Source organism: Crassostrea angulata, chromosome 3, assembly GCF_025612915.1.
Source record: "Crassostrea angulata isolate pt1a10 chromosome 3, ASM2561291v2, whole genome shotgun sequence".
Taxonomy (NCBI): domain Eukaryota; kingdom Metazoa; phylum Mollusca; class Bivalvia; order Ostreida; family Ostreidae; genus Magallana; species Magallana angulata.
In genome coordinates, this window is record NC_069113.1 from 50,202,766 (window position 1) to 50,225,116 (window position 22,351).

At 34.2% G+C, this 22,351-nt stretch overlaps 1 protein-coding gene across 3 annotated transcripts; it reads left to right on the forward strand.

The window, feature by feature from the left end:
• Positions 1-4,244: 4,244 nt before the first annotated feature.
• LOC128178243 (serine/threonine-protein kinase Nek9-like) lies at positions 4,245-22,305 on the forward strand. 3 transcript variants are annotated; one of them, XM_052845321.1, is made up of 24 exons: positions 4,245-4,402; positions 5,382-5,559; positions 5,767-5,828; positions 5,989-6,059; positions 7,108-7,213; positions 7,652-7,701; positions 8,588-8,669; positions 8,910-9,194; positions 9,405-9,479; positions 9,749-9,811; positions 10,247-10,385; positions 10,700-10,897; positions 11,150-11,196; positions 11,295-11,456; positions 11,598-11,703; positions 11,893-12,054; positions 13,367-13,540; positions 14,495-14,545; positions 15,027-15,050; positions 18,864-19,012; positions 19,095-19,214; positions 19,305-19,502; positions 20,619-20,690; positions 22,150-22,305. In XM_052845321.1, exons 1-24 carry the CDS (start codon positions 4,262-4,264, stop codon positions 22,231-22,233), a joined length of 2,799 nt encoding a protein of 932 aa, XP_052701281.1. In that variant the 5' UTR covers positions 4,245-4,261; the 3' UTR covers positions 22,234-22,305. The 3 variants fall into 3 exon arrangements, with proteins under 3 accessions (XP_052701281.1, XP_052701282.1, XP_052701283.1); XM_052845322.1 differs by lacking the exon at positions 15,027-15,050; XM_052845323.1 differs by lacking the exons at positions 4,245-4,402; positions 5,382-5,559; positions 5,767-5,828 and adding an exon at positions 6,346-6,394.
• The last annotated feature ends 46 nt before the right edge of the window (positions 22,306-22,351 follow it).

Sequence of the window (22,351 nt, forward strand, 5' to 3'; positions counted from 1 at the left end):
TGCTAATTGGAATGTATAGCAAGTTTGCAACCATCATTGTCATTGTCAAAACCATACACAGGATGAATGACCATCTTTAAGTCCTCCTTAAAGATAGCTTAAAGGTGTTTAAAGGTAGCTTAAAGACGATCTTTAAGCCACCTTTAAGCTACCTTTAAGCTACATGTATTGCTTAAAGGTGGCTTAAAGAAAGCGTAAAGATGGCTTAAAGGCAGCTTAAAGACTATCTTTAAGCCACCTTTAAGCCACCTTTAAGGACAACTTATAGGTCCTTAATGTCCAAACTTCTTTAAGCCACCTTTAAGCCACCTTTAAGCTACCTTTAAGCCACCTTTAAGCCATTAAAAAAAATATATTTCAATATTGTGCTTAATTTCCAGCAAAATGTATTAACTTTATGAAAGAAAAGGTATTAAAACGGTTTTTGTTCTAGAAAGAAAAATGAAAAAAAAAACACCAAAAAAAAACCGGCCGCGGTGAGAATTGAACCCGGGACTCTTAGTTTACTAGCATCACCACACATCCTCTGCGCCACGGCAACTTACATATTATTAAGCGGTTTTATATCCTATATATCAGTGGATATTGAATCACTGTATTGAATGTGTTTACTTGAAAAGATTTTGACAAACCATTCAGTTTGTAACAATCAATTATATCTAATTTATAAATTACATGCAGGCATGTATTTAGAATGAAATACGGAACTTGGTCTTCAGTGAACAAAAATATATTATACCTAAATGGAAACCGTTAGGTTCACTATAGTAGGCTTTCTTAGTTAATAAATTTAAACCGAGTAGATATACGTCATTCATCTAATTTATAGCTATAAAAATGTAAGAAAGAAAATGAAATCATTTCTTTTATTAAATGCATTGATACTATTAGGGTATTTGTTCAATTTCCCGCAATTTCCCGGTTTTCAAGATCGCGGCGCCGTTCCAATATGTTTAAATATTTACATGTAATTGTATGTACATGATTTTTAAACTATCAATTCTATAACAAACAAAATTACCAATTACCGGTGACGTATTTACTGCATGTGGCAATTGCAAATGACTTGTACGTACAATTGTATGATGTGCCAGGCCGGGTATATTTGACATATTTACCCTTATACATATATTTAAATAATCAACCCCTATTTATGATCACCGGTACATTAATTAATTAGCCTCAAGATTTTACTCTTACATACATGTATCGTTAATTTGTAGACGTAACATATTTAAAACCAAGAGCTAGGAAATAATACTTTGAAAATGAATTACAAATGTAAATTAACTTTTATTCACTAGACTTATCGTATACTCGTACATACTAAGATTCAACGCCTTTAGAAACCCTGACGTGCACCTGGGCACACGACACACCTGTTGTGTATATCTTGTATATTCTGTGTTAGTTCCAGGGGTTTTCTTAAGTTGGACAAACAATAGACTTTAATTAGATATACACAAACATGCACCTGGGCACACGACACAACTGTTGTGTATATCTTGTATATTCTGTGTTAGTTCCAGGGGTTTTCTTAAGTTGGACAAACAATATACTCTAATTAGATATACACAAACGAACAAAACTATGTCTAGACAAACAAAGCAGTAATATCCTGCCCGATATAACAAAGGCAGTTGAGAGTCTTTTCATCTTTAACATGTATCTAGCAGATCTAGAGTTAGAAATAATGAAAATTGAAAAAAAAATACAAACCTTAAACTGATTAACAAATTAAATCATGCATTTTTGGTTCATTATCTTTATTTTGTTTAATAACCAGATGAACTGAGAGAGAGAGAGAGAGAGAGAGAGAGAGAGATTTTTTTCACCGATTAATTTATAATAGGAAACAAACATACTTTAATTAGTTTTATGCACATATTAGGATATAGAGACTGCGCTCATCCCTACAATAATTTTGAAACCCCCAAAAAATTATAAAGAATTTTATAACGGCAATCTGTGTCAATCGGAGCGGTGCTGATGATAGCGATCTGTGTTTAATGGAGCGACGACTAAAACCGCCTGGAACCCCCCCCCCCCCCCCTTCCTTGGAAATTATATTATCACTCGGATGACCCCCTCCCATCTCTATAAAAGAGCTTTTGCATTTAATATATGTTTTTATTGTTCAGCTTGATCAATATTGACTTAAAGGCCACTTAAAGACAGTGTAAAGGCAGTGTAAAGAGAGCGTAAATGCCACTTCAAGATGCTTAAAGGTGACTTAAAGGTGGCTTAAAGGTAGCTTAAAGAAGTTTGGACATTAAGGACCTATAAGCACTTGCTTAAAGGTGACTTAAAGGCGGCTTAAAGGTTGTATAGCCTTTAAGCTCCTTTAAGTCACCTTTAAGCCACCTTTAAGGACTTGCTTAAAGATGGTTTTTCGCCCTGTGATAACTGTTTTCGTCAATGAAATGATCATGCGTCGGGGTCGGAGTAGGTGATGGACCTTCATATCACAGGCACCTACATTATTAACGAAGAGGGTATATATTTTAAATTATGAGAAAAATATATAACGTTGGATGCCTGTATTTCAAATTTAAACACAGTTAATGAAATTGAAAACTCAAAACAACAGCGATCAATTGTAATTTTAAAAAAAGAACTACATGCAGGCATATGCAGAAATTTTGCTGCGCGTGGTGCTTCAAAAATAGTCATCTGGCAAGTTTATGAAAAATTGTCGATTAAGTTACATGTTTAATAAAAACTGTTGACGACTTGTCATATGAGAACTGTTCATTTATTAATGTCAGAGAAATATCCTGACTTCTCAAACTTAAGCACAGGCACAAGCGTTATATTTTTTTCTCATAATAAAAATGTACACACCCTCTACCTAATAATACAATATTATAAGGTAGAGGGTATATATCTTTAATTATAAGAACAACGTCGGGTATTTGTTGGACATATGACAAGCTAATATATCAATAAAGGGACAATTTAATTTAAGAGGTATTTTATTCAAGTATATAGATACATTGAAATGGATTGAACAGCAGGCATAATGCCTATCTATGTTCTCTTGTAGTAAAGGGACAATCATTATATCCCGATAAAGGGAAACTTGGGGGTTGATGTCAGTTTTTGACTGCCAGTTAAGTTGACTGAAGTTGGAGTCAATTTTCAACAGGGTCAATTTTCAACGTGTCGAGGTATTCAGAATTTAGAAAAATCTTTTTTAAACTGTTGAAAAATGACCCCGGATATAAATTTTACGACTTTTGGTCTCAATTTTCAAAGTTGAAAAATGACCCCCGTGTCAATATTCAACGTTGAAAAAAGACCCCCGGGTCAATTTTCAACCCGGGTCAATTTTCTTCGTTACAGTCATCAATCGGGAAAATTCTAAAATCGAAAATAATAATGACTCAAAACGATGTTTGTTATGAGTAATTGTAATTCTTGACTACTAGTATTTGGTGAACAAAGTTTCTTGCCATGATCATTTTGTACACCAAACTTCTTGCAATGAATATTTATTGCACCAACATTTTTCTTGCCATCATTAACATTAATTTGAGGTATCAAGTTTTATGCAATGATCATTTGGTGTACAAAGTTTCTTATAATGATTATATTTTGCTGTACAAAGTTTCTTCCCGAAATCATTATACATGTAGGTATATAAACATTCTTGCAACGACCATTCGGTGCCATTACTATTTGATGCAACGAACTTAGGATTTGGTGTATAAAGTTTCTTCTAGAGCCCAATAAGTGCAACAATTAATATTTTTACAATAACCATTTAGTGAAACTAATTTATCGCAATGATACTGACATCATTAATTAGATGTACATATAGATGTATATACATGTACATGTATATATAACTTAGTTATAACTTGACTTCTAACTTTCAAACTCTGGTCCATCATTCAAAATGCACAATAAACCATTTTATACATAAAACATAAAAAATGAACTGTTGATCTAAAATCGTGTTTAATTAAGTACCTTAAAACAATTAAAATTCATTTACAGAAGTACCACCGTGTGTATTTTCTCGCCTGGTCTAAAATTCATGAATGCCATGGAATCTTCCTTGAATCTTTGTAATATTTTATCAATACACATATGCCTTAACATGCTTAAAGAACTACGACATGGTATTGTTTGCATGATTTTATTTTATGTAGCAAACCAATGTACACAATGTACTATGTGCCAGTAATATTTACGTTTTTATCCGAATGTGTATTTTTCTAAATTAAGAGTGGTCTCCCTTAAGGATTGTTTACAAATGGCGACCGAGGAAGGCGTTGGTAATGATATCGTGCATGTTCACGGCACAACAGAGCCAGTACACGAGGCTTCTTATTTATTCGTCAAAGTGTTAGGGAAAGGTGCATTTGGAGAAGCTGTTCTATATCGAAAAACAGAGGTAAACCTCTAAAAACGTGCCATCTTTGTACCTAAGTGTCGGGATATCTACAGGCTCATTCATTAGTAATAAGACTATAATTACATTCATATATCTTTCAGCCAAGCTTAATTTTTCTTTTTATTCGGGCTAATGAGCATAATCTGATATGGATGCTGTAGCATATGAACAGCAACCGTATTAGCTGCAATAATGTAGCCCTCTCCGATTGTTTATATCTGATGTTTACTAAAAAAAATCGGGAGAGGGTTAGATCATTGCAGCTACAGTCATTGTACAACCATAGATGTCGCATGAAATACAATTATATTACTTATAAACATGATAAAACTGGGATAAGACTTATGGAAAAGGAATTTCTCGTGATTTGTGTTGCTGTGTATTTTGTTAAACTTTTTGTGTGTTTTCTTCCCCCTTCATTATGGCAAGAAGATAAAAAGTGCTAAACATGTTAAATGAAAATCATATTCAATCTGACACTTATTAGAGACCCTTTAGCAATAAAGCTTGGTAAAGAGATTTGTGCCAGACTAATCTCAGCAAGAGTTGTAGAGACAGAAAAATTTTGACTGACGTCTGTCAAAATTTTTCAGTCTCAATGAATCTTGCTGAGATTAGTGCCATACCTATATATGCAACCATGCACACATTTGACTATAAAATGCCCCCAAACAGAGGAGGGGGTCAAATGGATCAGTGCATCCTTTATTAATTTAATGTACTTGAACATTCCTTTGTTGTTTCTATTTCATTCAGTCTTTTTTTTTAGCAACTTTGTCTACATGTAATTTTTTAATAATCAAATTCTGAGTTTTTGAAACATTGAGGATGGGAAAAAAGTTGAGCCTGTGATTGTTAAAATATTACAGTGACAAATATTAAAGAAGGCTCTTGAAACCTCTTCACCTTTTTGTGTAAACCTCTACCCAGAACAATTTGTAAAAATAATTTTTACTGAACTGACATTGCATTCTTTCAGGACAGCAGTTTGGTGGTATGGAAGGAGATCAGCCTGAGTCGTCTGTCGGAGAGGGAGAAGAAGGATGCTCTGGGGGAGGTGGACATCCTCTCCATGCTGAACCATGCCAACATCATCACCTACTACAACCACTTCCTGGACGAGGGCACGTTGATGATCGAAGTGGAGTATGCCAATGGTAAGAAAAATAACACCAGTTCTTGGTATTGAAAAAGATTTCTATATATTGTTGCTCTGGACAACTCTCAGGTGTTGATATATTTCATTGCATAATTTTGTGGGATAAAAATTTGTGTTTGTCTTTAATAGATATTGGATTTTTTTCATATGCTAACAGTTTAAATTAAATGTTTTGATTAATTGGTCATGATGATTGACATTTTAGGTGGAAACCTGGCCACAAAAATAGCCCAACACTGTGAAAGTAATGAACTTATTCAAGAAGAGGTAAAAACAGACTTTTATGATGATTTTTTTTTGCATCACAGTAAAATAATGAAAGATTCATGTAATTCCTTGACAATTTCATGTCTGTGTAAAATTGATAATTTTGCAACTTGATCTTTAGTTGAGCAATTGACTGAAATATTTCTTTGTTGCATTACAGCAAGTGGCCTGGTATCTCTATCAAGTAGCATCTGCCTTACAGTACATTCACCAGTTTGGCATTATTCACAGGTAACTATTAGAGTAACAGCAATGTCAGCAGAAATTCAAAGGAAGTGTGGATATCTAAAACAATATCAGTTATTAAAAAGAGTTCAGTTTATGCAATTTGCTCTCAGCTTGGTACATTTTATAAAATTCTCATGTTTTAGCGCAATCAGCTGCTAGATAGATCAAACAAACTTGGCTTAAAATTTATTTTCATTCATTAATGAATAGTTTCTCATTGATTTTCCTTTTTATTTCCAATTTTGGATGCATAGTAGTTCTTCTGTTTATTTCAATGTTTTTCGTACAGGGCACACATCTTTATAAAATTTCTTGATGGCATCACTACTGTCTCTCAGGTTTTGTTTCTGTTATCATATATCTGTTCTTCTTTTTGTCAGTTTTGTACATTTTATGCATAGTTTATATATACATGCACCTATAAGCTTTACATAACCAGGCATGCTTAAGCTTTGTGTAATGTATATACACATCATTGTTGTTTTGTTATATGCATGTATTTTTACAAAGAAGGTGCACAGAAGGATTGTTTTAGAAAGAATTAATTTTGCAGTTTAAATAGTTCCATTCCTGTTGTATCTCTCCTAGTTATCTGGTGATTTTATTAAATCATATTTATAATCATTGAAGAATTCATTTTTTTACAATTATAAAATGCCTGGTACATACCGGTATATACACTGTACCAATAAAGATGATTTGTTATGAAAAGAAAAGAAATAATGAAAGATAATACAGCTTATTTATACCAATAGCTTATTCTTTTTGTGCACCTTACAATTTGCACATGTATATATGCATCACTTTCTATCACACATGCTTTATAATTTATATTGGTATCATTATTTGAGAATGTAACTATTTGTAATAACACAAGTGCAATAGTTCTTGCAACAAAAGTAATGTTTTTCGAAGTTCTGAATGCATTGAAGTAAGCCAAACAAAAGACGTAAAAATGCATTTTTTTGGTCACTATTTGTCACTACAGAGGTGTATAACAGCTTTGAACAAACTTTTACAATGTCTTCAATATTTAGATTGACATTTTCAGGGACATAAAAACAATGAACATATTCCTTACAAAGGCAGATTTGGTCAAATTGGGTGATTTTGGAATTTCCAAAATCCTAGAGACAAAGAGCCAGATGGCTGAAACAGTGAGTAGTCTTGTATACAGAAAGTATTAGGGGCATTCAAGTGCCTGCCAAAAATTTGTATATTGTGAATTAATCTTGTATTAAAAACTATTAAAAATCTGTTGAATCTGCACAAGTCCTACTTCTTTATTTTCTTTTACCATGGTTTTGATTCACTAATACTTTTGAGAATATGTTTTCATGGATTTAAAAAAGCTAAGCACATTTTCAATGATATGTGAAATTTTGTACAGTTGTGTTAAATTTTACAAAAAAAAAATTATTGCTCAAGGAATGATAGTGAAATCACAGTATCACTATGAAGCTGTACTGTACCGTATATACTTATGCACATATATGTTTGTTTAGTTACATTTGTGCAGTCAAACTGAAGCCTTATAATACAAAAAAGTTTGTGGAACATTGTTGAGGTTTCGACTGCTGTTTAAACTCTTGTAGGTTGTGGGCACTCCTTACTACATGGCTCCAGAGATTGTCAAAGGAGACAGGTCAGTATATATGGCAAGCAATGTTAAGAAAGTGTGAGAAAGATATATCTAACACGAAAGAGATAAAGATGAATGGCATTAATGATATTTAGAATAGAATTTGCCACAACTTTATAGCAAAAAAGATGATAATGATTTCAAGTTAATACTTTTAAGATATCACACATGAGTAATGATTTAAGTACAATTTTTGGGAGTTGATTTTAATCAACTCTCCTATGCAGTTACTCTGGCAAACCGAAACTGAAACAGTGTTTGGACCTAAGCACAAATCATCACCGCTAACAAGAGTTAGTTCTTGAAAATAATCGATAAATTTGATGTAATGTAGGCTGAAACAGTTTTTTTGGGGGGAACTTATTTATAAATACCTAAGAAATAGTCAGATTTTAAATACTACGAACAATTTAGAAGTTTTTTGCAGTCGTATGTATTCCTATGCCAGAGTTCAATATAGTCTCGTTCAACCATCGGCTGTCTCCGTACATCTCCGACAAGCAGAGAGTCAGCCTATATCTAGAGGTCGCAAGAGCTATCACTTGACCTGGTATCTCTTACTTGTCGGAGATTAACGAAGACAGCCGAGCATCTGGTTGAACGAGACTAGAGTTCATTATTGGTTGGATCCATACAGTTTTTGAAATATTTCGAATACCGATACATAGTTTGATGAAATCAATTCTATTTTTAAATATTACACAACATGATTCATAAGAGGTTTTCTCGTAATTCTTGTCGGAAAAGTCCGAGAATCCATATAATAAAAATGTGCATAATTCAAATAGAGATTATAAACAACTTGCCAAGGAAAATAACATATCGTTGATTTTAAGATAAGCAATAATCGATGAAATCAACTCCCTTCAGTACTTTGATTTTCCTGTAGTTATGATCACAAAGTAGACATGTGGGCCTTAGGTTGTGTTGTGTATGAGTTACTGACCTTGAAGAAGACATTCCAAGCCACAGTAAGTATTACACCTCTATTACTCTAAGTGTCTGAATAATTTATTCTAGAAAATTGAGATTAACAAGAGTGGTCTCAACTTAGACAAGCAGACTTTGTTTCAGTGTTATAAGCCTTTCTTGATTTGAAGAACTTTTTAAACCTCTATTAACGTCAATAATATGAATACTATGTTAATATCTCTGTAAACAGACATATGTTCATTATTATTTCAAAAATGGTATCTCTGTTCTGCCTGTAGAATCAGCTACGACTGGCCTATGAGATTGTGAAGGGTGAGCGGGGAGATATAGATCCTCAGTACTCAGAGAACATTCAGCAGTTGGTCAGCTGGATGTTACAGAAAAATGCCAAAGACCGGCCATCAGCCGAGGAGTTACTGACCAGTTCAAAGTTCACACAGATCGCTGATGTTCAAGAAATGGAAAAAAAAGTCTGGGAACTCAACACTTTGTCCCGAAAACTCAGACAACAGTCATCTGTCTTCATAGAAACTGTCCCTATCATCAAATCCAAAATTACCGAGGTATTTTTTAAAACCTTTCATCATCTTCCTGCTCTGATTTATAGCTGTGATTTGGTCCTTAATTTAAAATAAGTTGTAAAATATAGTAGTTCATATAGTTATGCTTGATAGATGTAAATATAGTAGTTCATATTAGTATCTTTTGGATGATATGTTAAATGTGGATCTTATTTTGAATTATCCACTAATTATGCAAGTACAATTTGACAGGTGTACCAGTGGGGTGGTGGGAAACAGACACCTCAAAAACAGGACATATTTGTCAAGGGCAAAAGTGCAATACAGGTAATTATAAGCTCTATAAAATTGTGTGATATCTAAATCGTCGTCTTCTTTGATCTTTGGTTTTCCACAAGATGAGTTTTGTTACAGACATAATTGATGGCTCACCATTTGTATAAAATCAAAAAAATTAAACAGACTAAAACAATGATGTAAAAAGATAGAATTTAGCCATAATTTGCTGTTGTAACTTTCCCATCTGAACTGGTTTCTGTAAACTAATTTTGCAATCCTGTTTAAATAAAAGACATTGTTTTTATGATTTGTTCCAGATCGCAGCTGGTCATTCACATTTTGCAGTGGTTACCATGGAAAAAGAAGTCTATACTTGGGCGGTATGTTGATTGACCTATTCTCAAATGGACATAAGTTTTTGATGCACCTTAAATGCTTTTTTCTTCTTTTTGAGCTTGTGTGTTAATGATGGATTGTCTTTATTTTCCCTAAATGTACTACGCAAAACACAATTTTTTGCATATGTACATGTACCTCCTAATCAAATAAGTTTCATATATATATATATATATATATATATATATATATATATATATATATATATATATATATATATATATATATATATATATATATAACATTTTTAAGCATTTGAAAAATAATGTCTCCCAAAAGTATTTATGTGTAAAAAACACTTATCTTTCCAATTTATTTGTTTTATCTGAGCACAGAATGTACAGGGTGGTACAGGGTGGTACAGAGGAAAAGATCCTTGTTTTTCCAATTTAGATTGTCTTTGTTTTATCTTTGCTCAGAATGTACAGGGTGGTTCAGAAATTGTGGGACAGCTAGGTCATGGGAACACATCTGCGTACAAGGCCCCTAAGAAAGTGGAGGAGTTGGAAGACGTTATACAGGTGTCCTGTGGGGAGGACTTCACCTTCTGTGTCTCAGGTCAGCTTACCTGTTCCTAATTCATCATTAAAATCATGAACTGCTGTCAATGAAATGTAAATTGGCAAATCTGATATTGCATGGGCTTTTATCATTATTTTCAAAGTTCATTTCAATTTGATATTGTTTAGAAAAAGAATTCAAACATGATGATAAAGGGTTTTATTCTTATGTCTGATGCAATAATGGACAAATGAATGGCTTAATAATTGAAATCTAGTTTGAATCTTTTTGCATAAGAACATGTACATAAGGTTTGTATTAGCATATTTCATCAATAACTCCATGCATTAGGACTTTATAATATGTGACAGATGAGGGAAAAGTTTACGCGTTTGGGTCTAACTATTATGGGTGTCTGGGTCTGGAGGAGGAAGACGACACAGTTCTCTCCCCTGTCCCTCTCCCATTTTTCTCCTCCAACCCAGTGGAGGAGATTTCCTGTGGGGAGAACCATGTTGCAGCCCTGACCAAGGATGGAGAAGTTTACACCTGGGGATGTGGTGAATTTGGTAAGATCTAATGGTATTCAACTCTTGGTTACAGTAACAAAAAAAAAATCTGTTGGAAAAAAGAGAGGTATATGGTCCTCAGTTTTTTTTCTTCCAAATTCTATTTTGTTTGAGAGTGGAGTGAGGTTACATGTAGTAAAAGATTATTAGATGAAATCTTATCAATTTCACAGTACCAAAAATCTCTTTAGTGAAACATAAGAATATTTGAACTTCCATTTGATTTTCATACCATATTTCATTTTTTTTCAGGTCGCTTAGGACTTGGCTCAGAAGATGATTTTTCCACTCCACAAAAGGTAAGAAAGTCTGCATATCAAATATCATGGTTAATATGTGCTTTCTCATCAGTTTGAAAAAGACAGATTGAGACAAAATAGATTTTTTACCTGTACAGGTAGCCACACCTGGGAAACACCTGTTTAAACATGTGGTTTGTGGGAGCGATGGCACATTCCTGATTACTGTAAATGGCCGCGTGTTAGCAGCAGGCAGCAATGAACATAATAAACTCGGTTTTAACTCAGAGACATCGGGATTGAGGAAGAGTAAAGTTCAGGTTGGTGCCATCCACTTTATAACTTTCTCTTTTAATGACTTAACAAAGATGAACTTATATAAATCATATTCATTTGTAATTTTGCACAGAGCATTCAGAGCCAATGTATAAACTGTCATAGAAATCTTTATTTACCAACAGGTTTATGACATTCCATGTAAATACACGTTCAGCACGGTGAAGCCATTGACGCGGTATATCATCACCAAGGTGGCTGCTGGGAAGGACCACTCCGCGGCCGTTGACTGTAAGTTTCATGGAATCTCAAATATTGTTATTTGCTCTCATTTTCAATTCCTAGTTCAACAGACATGCGTCATACATACAATATTTTGCCTGAAGAAGTCATTTTCTTTGAGAATATGATTGAATTCAGCTGACTTGGATCAAGTAATCTATGATTGCCTGCTATGCAAAATACATTCATTTTTTTCAGTGTATGGACATTTGTTCACGTTTGGATCCAATAAGTACGGACAGCTGGGGGTGGGAGATTTCCGCCGGCGTAAGGGGATTTGTCGGGTGGGTGGGGGTCTGACAGGGAAGGTGGTGGATACAGTGACCTGTGGGGATGGATTCACGGTGGCCTCCATCAATGGTAGGTTCTTATTGGGTGATCATTTTCATCTAAAGGTGTTCTGATCAACTCATGGTCATCAACATTGTACTCTATACTTTGAGTATATTTGTTCATATTTTAATAATTATACCCCTGCTCCGAAGGAGAGGGGGTATACTGTTTTACCCTTGTGTGTCTGTCTGTCTGTCTGTCCGTCCGTCTGTCTGTCTGTCTGTCCATCCATAACAAAAATTTCTGTCGCATTTATCTCAGCAACTATTTATCCCAGATGCTTGAAATTTTTACACAGCGTTTGTTAAGGCATGCCATATCGTGGGATATATTTTTGTACCAATCGGACGTCAAGTTCCTGTTAAATGACGACTTTGCTTATTTTTTAACCAAAATTTTCAAACAAATTTTCGTCAAAGATTTCTCAGCAACTGTTTATCGCAGATGCTTGAAATTTTAACACAGTATTTGTATAGGCATGCCATATCGTGGGATATATTTTTGTACCAATCGGACGTCAACTTCCTGTTAAATGACGACTTTGCTTATTTTTTAACCAAAATTTTCAAACAAATTTTCGTCAAAGATTTCTCAGCAACTTTTTATCGCAGATGCTTGAAATTTTTACACAGTATTTGTATAGGCATGCCATATCTTAAGATATATTTTTGTACCAATCAGACATCAACTTCCTGTTAAATGACGACTTTGTTTATTTTTAGCAAAAATTTTTTAACAAATTTCCATCAAAGAATTCTCAGCAACTGTTTATCGCAGATGCTTGAAATTTTTACACACTATTTGCATAGGCATGCCATATTGTGGGATATATTTTTGTATCAATCGGACGTCATCTTTCTGTTAAATGAGTTCTTTGTTTATTTTAGCCAAAATTTTCAAACAAATTTTCCTCAAAGATTTCTCAGCAGCTATTGATCGCAGATGCTTGAAATTTTAACACACTATTTGTTTAGGCATGCCATATTGTGGGATATATTTCTGTACCAATCGGATGCCAGCTTTCTGTTAAATGTCAACTTTGCTTATTTTGCATATTCACATCAGAGCGGGGGTATTACTAGTGAGCATTGGCTTAGTTTATTATTTGTCATCTTGTGTAAGTAAAAACTGTCATGTGCATTATCATTGTGATATACAGAAGTTTTATCACAATCTAGTCTTGGTCACCATTAATTCATTTAACACTCTGTGTATTTGTATTCAGAGTTTAATATACATGTATTTAAATGATGAAATCATTGTTTGTCACCTCCTTTGACAAGGAGGTGATACCACCACCTTTGTCACCACTGTGTAAAAAAATATTTGTCTTGTGCAGAAAATCAAGTGTTTTCCTGGGGAAATGGTGCAAATGGTCGACTAGGGGCAGTGTTCTCAGACCAGTTGAAGGGTCCTAACAACAAATCATCCTGTCTACCGAGGCCTATATTTGGCTCTCTGTACAGCGTCTCCAGTCTGGCATCCCACCACTGGCACACCATTGTCATTGCTGGTAAGTAGGGCAAAACTCAGAAAAGTTTTCAATTGAATTGGTATTACATGTATTGTGTTATTAAATCTTTTTTTAACCGGGTTTTCCAACGGAAAAATCCGGTTATTAAAATGGTGAAAATGGCAGGCGGGTGGGCGGCTGCCAAAAGGGTACCCTCATTGTATGGATAACTCCTCCTACAGTTTTCAAGATAGGAAGTTGTTCTTTTGCAGATCAATTGTACATATATCAGAGGTGTGCATATTGCTAGGATTTTGATTTCCGATAATTTATCCAAAAAAAAAACAAGCTTTTGAACTTAGTCATTTTTGGGCAAAATATTTCATATAGGGTACCCTCATTGTACGGATAACTCCTCCTACAGTTCTCAAGATAGGAAGTTGTTCTTTTGCAGATCAATTGTACATATATCAGAGGTGTGCATATTGCTAGGATTTTGATTTCTGATAATTTATCAAAAAAATACCAGCTTTTGAACTTAGTCATTTTTGGGCAAAATATTGCATATAGGGTACCCTCATTGTACGGATAACTCCTCCTACAGTTCTCAAGATAGGAAGTTGTACTTTTGCAGATCAATTGTACATATACATGTATCAGATCTAGAGGTGTGCATATTGCTAGGATTTTGATTTCTGATTATTTATGAAAAAAATACTAGCTTTTGAACTTAGTCATTTTTGGCAAAATGTTGCATATAGGGTACTCCATTTCACTGGATGCAGGTTGACATGGATTATGGATACAGTTCACATAAAAGAAAACCCGGTTTGCTGTCACATTGACAGCTTTTCACTTGTTTTCATCATAAACTAAAGAATAATAAATTTTATAATAAGCACATTGGGGATATAATCCATTGAATATCTACATTAAAGATTGTACACATTCAAAAGTTGCAGTCCTACGGTAAATTATATTTTTTTCTTTTCTCTTTTTTTATTTTTTTTTTAGAGAAAATTCTTAATCAAAAGACATTGAAATCAAGAGTATCATCACCAAAATGTAAGTATTTTGTTGCATGATAGATTTGAATTCAGTATTGTTAGCAATGAATCAACCATGTTTTCTGTTTTACCATCAATCTTCTTTTTTTACATAATGGGGACACATGCTGTTGTAGAGAAAATACTCCTGTTTCCTATAGAATGCTAGAACACTGTAATTGAACTTCTTGTTGTGAAAATTTCCTTTATATATATTCTTACTAGACACTTTGACTCTGGTATAGTGAAACTCTCTCAGTAAGCAAGAACCATAATCTTTATTCAAGGTTTGAATGTAGGTGAATCTAGGATAAAAGAAAATACTCTAATCTTTCTGGTGTTAGCTGTTTAATACAAACTCTAACTTGTAGAATAATCACAATACATTAATTTAATTACAAGTAGCCACTAACCACAGTAGGTGGTGCTCTACTTAACTCCCACAGTCTGCACCCTCTCTCTTTGTAGTGGTCTTAACTTTCACTTTCTTATTCTAACAGCCAGAGAATCTCCACCATGTCAAGGTCTGTATCATGCTTTGTATCATATATCATGCTTAATATCACATGTCAGCACATACATTGTATGAAGCACCCAGCTCATCTGCCCGTTCAGATTAAGGTTGCTCGTGACATTGATGATAACGTGATTGTCATATGTTAATTGTGATGCAATGATAATTATGATATTTTGTCCTGTTGATGAATTGTGAGTCAGATTGCATGGTTTAGTTATTTGTAGTGATATTCCTGGTGAGGTGAATTGTGATATAGATTGTATTAAGTTTGTTATGTAGGCAAATTGTAAAAGATTGTATAAGGATGTGTAAAACAGTTGATTTTTTTCTTGAGGATTCATGACATAGTGTTATATACAGTGAGTACATAATTATACAGATTATGAGCAATAGGGCCAATACGCTACATGATATAAAAGATATTGAGGCATTTTTTTGTAATAAAGCCATTTATATTGAAAACAAATGTTTTCATTAAAAATAGAGAAACTTTTAGCAGTATACTTATGAAATATATTTGTAACTTTTTATTTTGTAGACCTTTCAAAAGGTTGACTATTATTTGACATGTGATACAACATGAGTTTGAATTGAAAGTTTTAAAATCATGTTGTACCTCTAATATCCTCCTATATAATTTAGTGAGTAGGGTTAGGGAAGAGATGTCAACAAAAACTGCATGCTGGTATTGCACCTCTCACTTATGTGTACCTCATCCTCCATCACCATATAACTATTCCAAACTACTAGTATCACTATTATAACTGTCCCAAACTATCTCTATTATAACTAGCCCAAACTTTCACTTATATAGATATCCCAAGCTATCACCAAATAACTATCCACAGCAATCACTAATATATCCCAAACTATCACTTTAAAAGTCATCCAGAATTATTATGACTATAACTTATAATATAGTTATCCCAAACTTTCGCCGTTATAACTATCCAAAATTATCTTTATTTTATCTATTCAAAATAATAACACAAGCTTTTAAAGTGTGCAAATGGATGTTTGGCCATTTTACAATCAGTTATTACAAGGGTTGATCCGAAAACAATGTCACAGATGCGATAAAATCATGTAAAATCCGCGTAAAAAGACGAAAACTTGTGCTTTAAGATATCTATCTATTTCAATTCAGATCTGAAAATGTCAATGCATTATAATAAATATTTCTGAAGATAATATATTTTGTAGAGCGAGAAGCAAAGATCGTCGCCGTCATTTCTAGATTTTTGGCGTTCTGGTAGAATTTCGTAATGTAGTATAAAATGTAATATAAAAATTGGCCACGATGCCCTGTTTTACATTTTTTCCCCCCCATTTTTTTGTACAAAGTAACTAATTACTCTTTTTGTAATCGATGGGGTAGTATATTGGATATTATTTAATGAGCGACGAGTTTGTCGACATCTCTCCAAGAAGTCATACACGTAGCTTTATGATATAGCTCATGACGTAAAAACTTCTTTCAGAGCGTATATCTTCTGTCTATTTAATTTATAGATTAACATGACATACAATGAGATATGTTTTTATCAGATATTGGAACCACGTTAAGGATACCCTTTTCACTCGCTCTCAATTTTAGGTTGATATATCAATTCTAGTACATTTTCTAGTGATTTCTATCCATTGCAGCAAAAAAAAAAATGCATGGTGTCACTCTTCGCATGCCCAGTCTTTTTCTACCTTAGAGCAAAAAGGCATTGCGTAGATATGAGAAATGGACGGTAACTTTCCCTAATTTTTTAAAACAGTTCGAAAAAGTCTATGATATATCTGTTTCAAAATATTGTGTTGTTTAGGTCATTTCCAAATTTTGAAATTATGTAATTTATACATAAATACAGCCTTTAAAAAGGCGTAAATTCATGACGCGGCGATGTCACGTACTAGTATATATCAGGCTATAAACATCAACATCTTGTTAAGCGTTCAACGAAATTTAATCAAAATTTTACTTCAAATTAGAATTTTGATAAGGAAAATTTTGATCCATCATACCATACAATACAGCACCAGTGTTAAACACGGTGTATTGTGTGACATTTCTTTTGGTTTAACCCTTGTAACACAGGAAATTAAAAAAAAAAACAAAAAAAACCGAACAATTAAAGCCCAAGACAAAACTTAACTCGTATGCTATGTGTATATATGTATACACGGTATGTTAATAAATAATGATTGTATGTATATATGACACGCAGACAGTTGTAGTTAGAATCCATCTATGCCACTGCCGCATATGATTATTTATGGTAGGGTAAATAAGATCAATAAAATGTTAGGCAATAGTACTTGCTATGCTTTCCTAAAAATCTTTAGGAATGCACCAAACATAGTGAATGTGAATGGCCATGAGACAGTTGCAAGATTCCTGCTGGTTTCATAAATGTCACAGCTTAAACATTAATACAAATAAATACAAAAACATAAACATCTCAGGTGCCGTATGTCAATGCTTGCAAAACACATTTATAACCAAGATGTAACCTTATCGATGGCTGGATCATGTTTTACCAAAATAAATGTGATATGCTCGAATCAACCGGATATACAATAATTCAGTTGTTATATCAAAAAGTCAAAAGCTTTGGTAATGTATCTAACTTGTGGCTTAGCGTTAGAACGTAAATTGCTAGCTTGATGCATTCGAACCAATCAACCAATCGATCAAACATAAAAGCAATCATTTTTGTGCTGTATAATTCAGAGACGATTGACTGGTATAATGTATAATGTTCTTCTCGCATGATTTATCTAGTTCTAATGCATGTCATTAAGTTGATTCCGAAAATTGACACCGATGATATGTATTACCGTATCTAAAAGTCATTACACGAAACATTGTACATGTTTAATTAAAGGATTGACGAATGCATCCCGCAGTATCATTATTCTTCGCGTATTTGAAGTCACTAAGATTATTTTTTTCTTCAAAACTGTTTATCATCATCCAGTCTATAATTCATACTTGCTAATTAGTTTATATCCTATAACAACAGCGCTTTGTCGTTATAATGTATGCCGGTCGGTCCATGTTAAATTCTTCCTCACGTGTTTATTGTGGTAAGCAGATCTCATGATTAAACTTTGTTACTGTCAACAAGCTTTTAAATTAGTGTAAGTGGTCAACTGAAATCTGTCGCTTTCCCTACAAAATAATCGTGTATTGGGACATGTTTCTGCAAAGTTAATCAGCGTCTATTATGAATTTTAGATTTAAACACATGACATTGTATTTGATTTAGGAGCAAGTGCAGATTAAGTTAACACACATGAAAGTTAAAGGAACAACTGATGAACTGGCTTTAGGCATAAATTGTACCCCCATTCCCCCACTGCATGCAAACATCCCCTCAACCACTAATGTGATTTATACAATTTAATACAATTAATATGTATTAATTCTATATGTTGGAATGTGAATTGAACCTTGCGGCTGTTTTTCGGATGCTATCTTAGCAACCAGTAATCAGACTGTTATAGTGAAGGCCGGGTCTAACCTACACGATGCTGCTTGTTTGTCGAGGGTGGCAACCGCTGTTTTATTTATGTCCTTGATTGGTGGTATTTAAAGAGGGAAACTGGAATTTGGTTTATTAAATTGAGTCCCACTGTCACATCAGAACTCTCAATTTTAAATACAAATCTTTAAATGGCATCAAGATAAAGAGTCGCAGGGGTTCAACCTTAGGATTGATATATGTAATAGGGATGGCTCGTCATTCTGTAACTTCTATATTTAGTGGATAAAAACCTGTCAAATAGATGGTTTGTATGTATATGTATCTGTAAATTATTTACGTAGTGGTGATTCCTCATCAACCAGCGCTTCACGAAGAGGATAGCGCATTCGCCTCGGAAGGGATCGGAAGTGAAGACGTTTCCTCCAGTGAACCGGTGTCGGAATCGGACGGAATGAGCGATTCCGGAAATCCATTAACTCCAGATACAGCGGTGAGAATTAATGTTCTGTAATTCCTAATCCTGTCAGAAAATTTTGTTTTTTTTTTTCATTATCAGCGCTTTTCGCTTTCAGGATCGACCAAGTTCCGCTGAGTTATTTGGCAGACCTCGTTCTGGAGAAAGACCAAGATCCGCCGGAAGAGAAGCTTCGATTCCGGAAGAAGATACACAAGTTCCGGAATGGCTTAAAGCGGTAATCATGAATGTTTCCTTAAACGTGGTATTGTTCTTAACAGGGGTTCTAATTACATTACAGTCACGTATGGTTTGGTTGATATTTCAGGAGCTAGATGACGATTTTATTCCTATGCCAGGAAGTGGACAGCCAGTCACACCAGTTTTTCCTCACCTGACCCCAGCGATCAACCCCTTGCCGACCCCCACTAGCCCTGGCATGAACCTTGTCGTCCCAGGAATCACCCCATCGCAAATGCCGTGCGCTATTTCGCCAGGTAGCAAGGAGAACGCTTTGCTGAGAAAGGTAAAAACCCATTATCTTGGATAGATTTACGAGTTACCTAAACGAATACTTGCATCTTCCTGTGAAAAGTTACAGGTAGATAACAACACATATATAGCCAAATTCCCGCGACTCTATCATTTACTACATGTACCAGTATATAAATAGTGCCTGTTTGGGAGTTTGCGTCGTTTGACAATGGTTTTCTCGGGGTGTCAATTGCAACTGTTACCCTCTAAACAGAGACTATTTATTTTATTAGACTAAATGTCTTGATTTTAAAGAAAACTTTACTGATACTGATTTTATATAGGAATGACGTGAATTCTACGTCGAACCGTACGCGCATAGTTTACGCGCAGGTAACAATTCGTTTTATTATACTTTCATGTTAAATACTGAAATCTGATTGGTTTAGACGCAGTTGATAATCCGATCTATTACCCTCAGCGTTAGCAACACACTTAGCAACGGGTAACACAACGAATTGTTACATGCGCGTAAATCATGCACGTACGGTTCGCCGTAGAATTCATGTCATTTCTATATAAAAGTAGTAAAAAATTCTCTAAAATTAAGACATTCAGTATAATAAAATAAATAGTGCCTGATTGGGAGGATAACAGTTGAAATTGACACCCCTCGAAAACCATTGTCCACCTGCGCTTCGCGTCGGTTGACTATGGTTTCTTCGGGGTGTCAATTTCAACTGTTACCCTCCCAAACAGGCAATATTTATATAGTGTTACCTGTTGCCAAGTGTGTTGCTAACGCTGAGGGTAATAGAACGAATTACTAACTGCGCCTAAACCAATCAGATTTCAGTTTTTAACATGAAAGTATAATAATGGTTAATATGTAACAGTTTGGGGGAACGGGGCGGTAGAAGTATGGTATTTAATGAGTATTGAATTTTTGGTTGGTAGTTTCAACACCGCTTAATCAAAAATTACGAACATTTCTTGCTTAAATGACTGTTGTGATGCATTGAAGTCGACGAGAATATTGTTTATATCGACATAAAGACGTAATAAGAGTTGGATGATTTCCGTGGCTGATCAATCTGTTTTATACCCCCATGGGCCTATTGTACGTCAGGTAATGACAAATTTAAGATGACGTTTTTTATCTTTACAGAATGGGAGTCCCGATACAATCATCAGGAGCCTCAATGAACGGGTCCAGCTCCTGGAGGCGGAGAACAGAACGGTAATAGTCAGAACGAGGTCAATGTCTGTTATAGAGGCCGCGGAGAAATGGAAAATGCACTGCATTCTATCTTTCCGTCAGTTACCGGTTTGTGAATCAGCGGTCTGTGGACCGACCGAGCCCGATATTAATTCAGATGATGATTGCTAAAATGAGAGATGCTGGGGTTCTGTATGGAGTCATTGATCGGTGTTTATTGATGAGTTTTATCTAAGTATGGCAATTTTGGTGTTTTTATGTTTTGATCTTAAGCGGGCTGTTATATTCATCAACATTACATTGTTTTTATTATTATCGATCTAATTAATGAAACTGTTTTTGTATTTGACTAAGTTCATTACGCCCAGCTTATTTTTTTTTAATATTAATTTATTATGCTTGTCTTATTAATAGAACATCATCAGTATTTGATTATCATATTTTCGATGAATAGTAATATCCAAGCCACTGACTCAAAGGAAAAGATCAAAAGCTTTGTGTTAAATATCCCCTACCACTGGATTTGATGAATATTAATCGACAGAACTAATTGAATGAAACCAGATTTATTCAATAACGAAGTTTACTGAGTTTGATCGTATAGAACAAACGATGAACTAATTATTTTCAAATATATAACTCGTATTCACTTTGTTTCATTAATTTATTGTAACTCGTATTCACTTTGTTTCATTAATATATTGAACGTCTCTGATTGTTTTAAGATCATTATGGCAAGACTATCATAAAATAACGCACCATAAAGCGTCCAATGAAATATATCAGAACATCTACGGCTTTCAAAATACAGATAAGATGAAATTAATTTGTTAATAGTTTAGACGTACTATAATCTAGATTTAAAAAAAATTGGTGCATACTCCGTAATGTGATTATATTAAAATATATAAATATATTTTATAATTGTTTACATGAAAGATCACTAGTTCGGCTTTGTCGCTATAGATAGCGACAGATTTTTATGACCACAGAAATCTACTCTTTAATCCCTGGCAGCTCTGGCCTATTAATTGTTTTTCTGATATTTGAAATATACAAACATCATTAAAATTTTGGTTAAAATCAGATGGATGAGAAAAAGCCTTTTCCAACTGGCTCAAAATTGGATCGATATCCTTAATACAATTAATTTTTACGAACACTGCGGACCTAGCTGCCACTTTATTAACGTTATCCATTGCTCACAGTAGTAGTTAACTTTTATGAAAATATTGAATTTTATATTTTGATTCACGGAATATCAACAAGGAAAACTGCAAGCATTACAACAAAGCGCTTCGCACACTAGTGCAGTTTCCCGGCAATTTTTTTTTCTTCTGTTGGCGCCTCTATCTTCAGTACAAAAATATATGCATTAGATTCCTTTCCTGAATCAATATTTTGTACACAGCTATAGGCTTGTATATGTGGAAATACGGGAATGTCTTTGCTTAGTAACGAAAACCGTCATCTCTTTTAGCTGAAAGAAACAATTCAACTCCAGGACCTCAAGATAAAATCATTAGAGATGAAGAGAGCTTTGGATGAGAAAAAAGACGGCTGACAGATAAAAGAGGTTCGAAGCCATTAAGAAGTCCTTGTGCATTCCGTCCGTCAACAGTACATGTACATGCATGCGATACTATGCGTTGACTGTGTCAGTCATTCCAACTGTGCCCCCT

Bases quoted from the DNA above. Each gene is read 5' to 3' on its own strand.
- LOC128178243 (XM_052845321.1), top strand. From the start codon at position 4,262: ATGGCGACCGAGGAAGGCGTTGGTAATGATATCGTGCATGTTCACGGC. The intron at 8,670-8,909 runs GTAAGTATTACA...TTCTGCCTGTAG, and splicing joins AGAAGACATTCCAAGCCACA to AATCAGCTACGACTGGCCTA. The intron at 9,480-9,748 runs GTAATTATAAGC...GATTTGTTCCAG, and splicing joins AGGGCAAAAGTGCAATACAG to ATCGCAGCTGGTCATTCACA.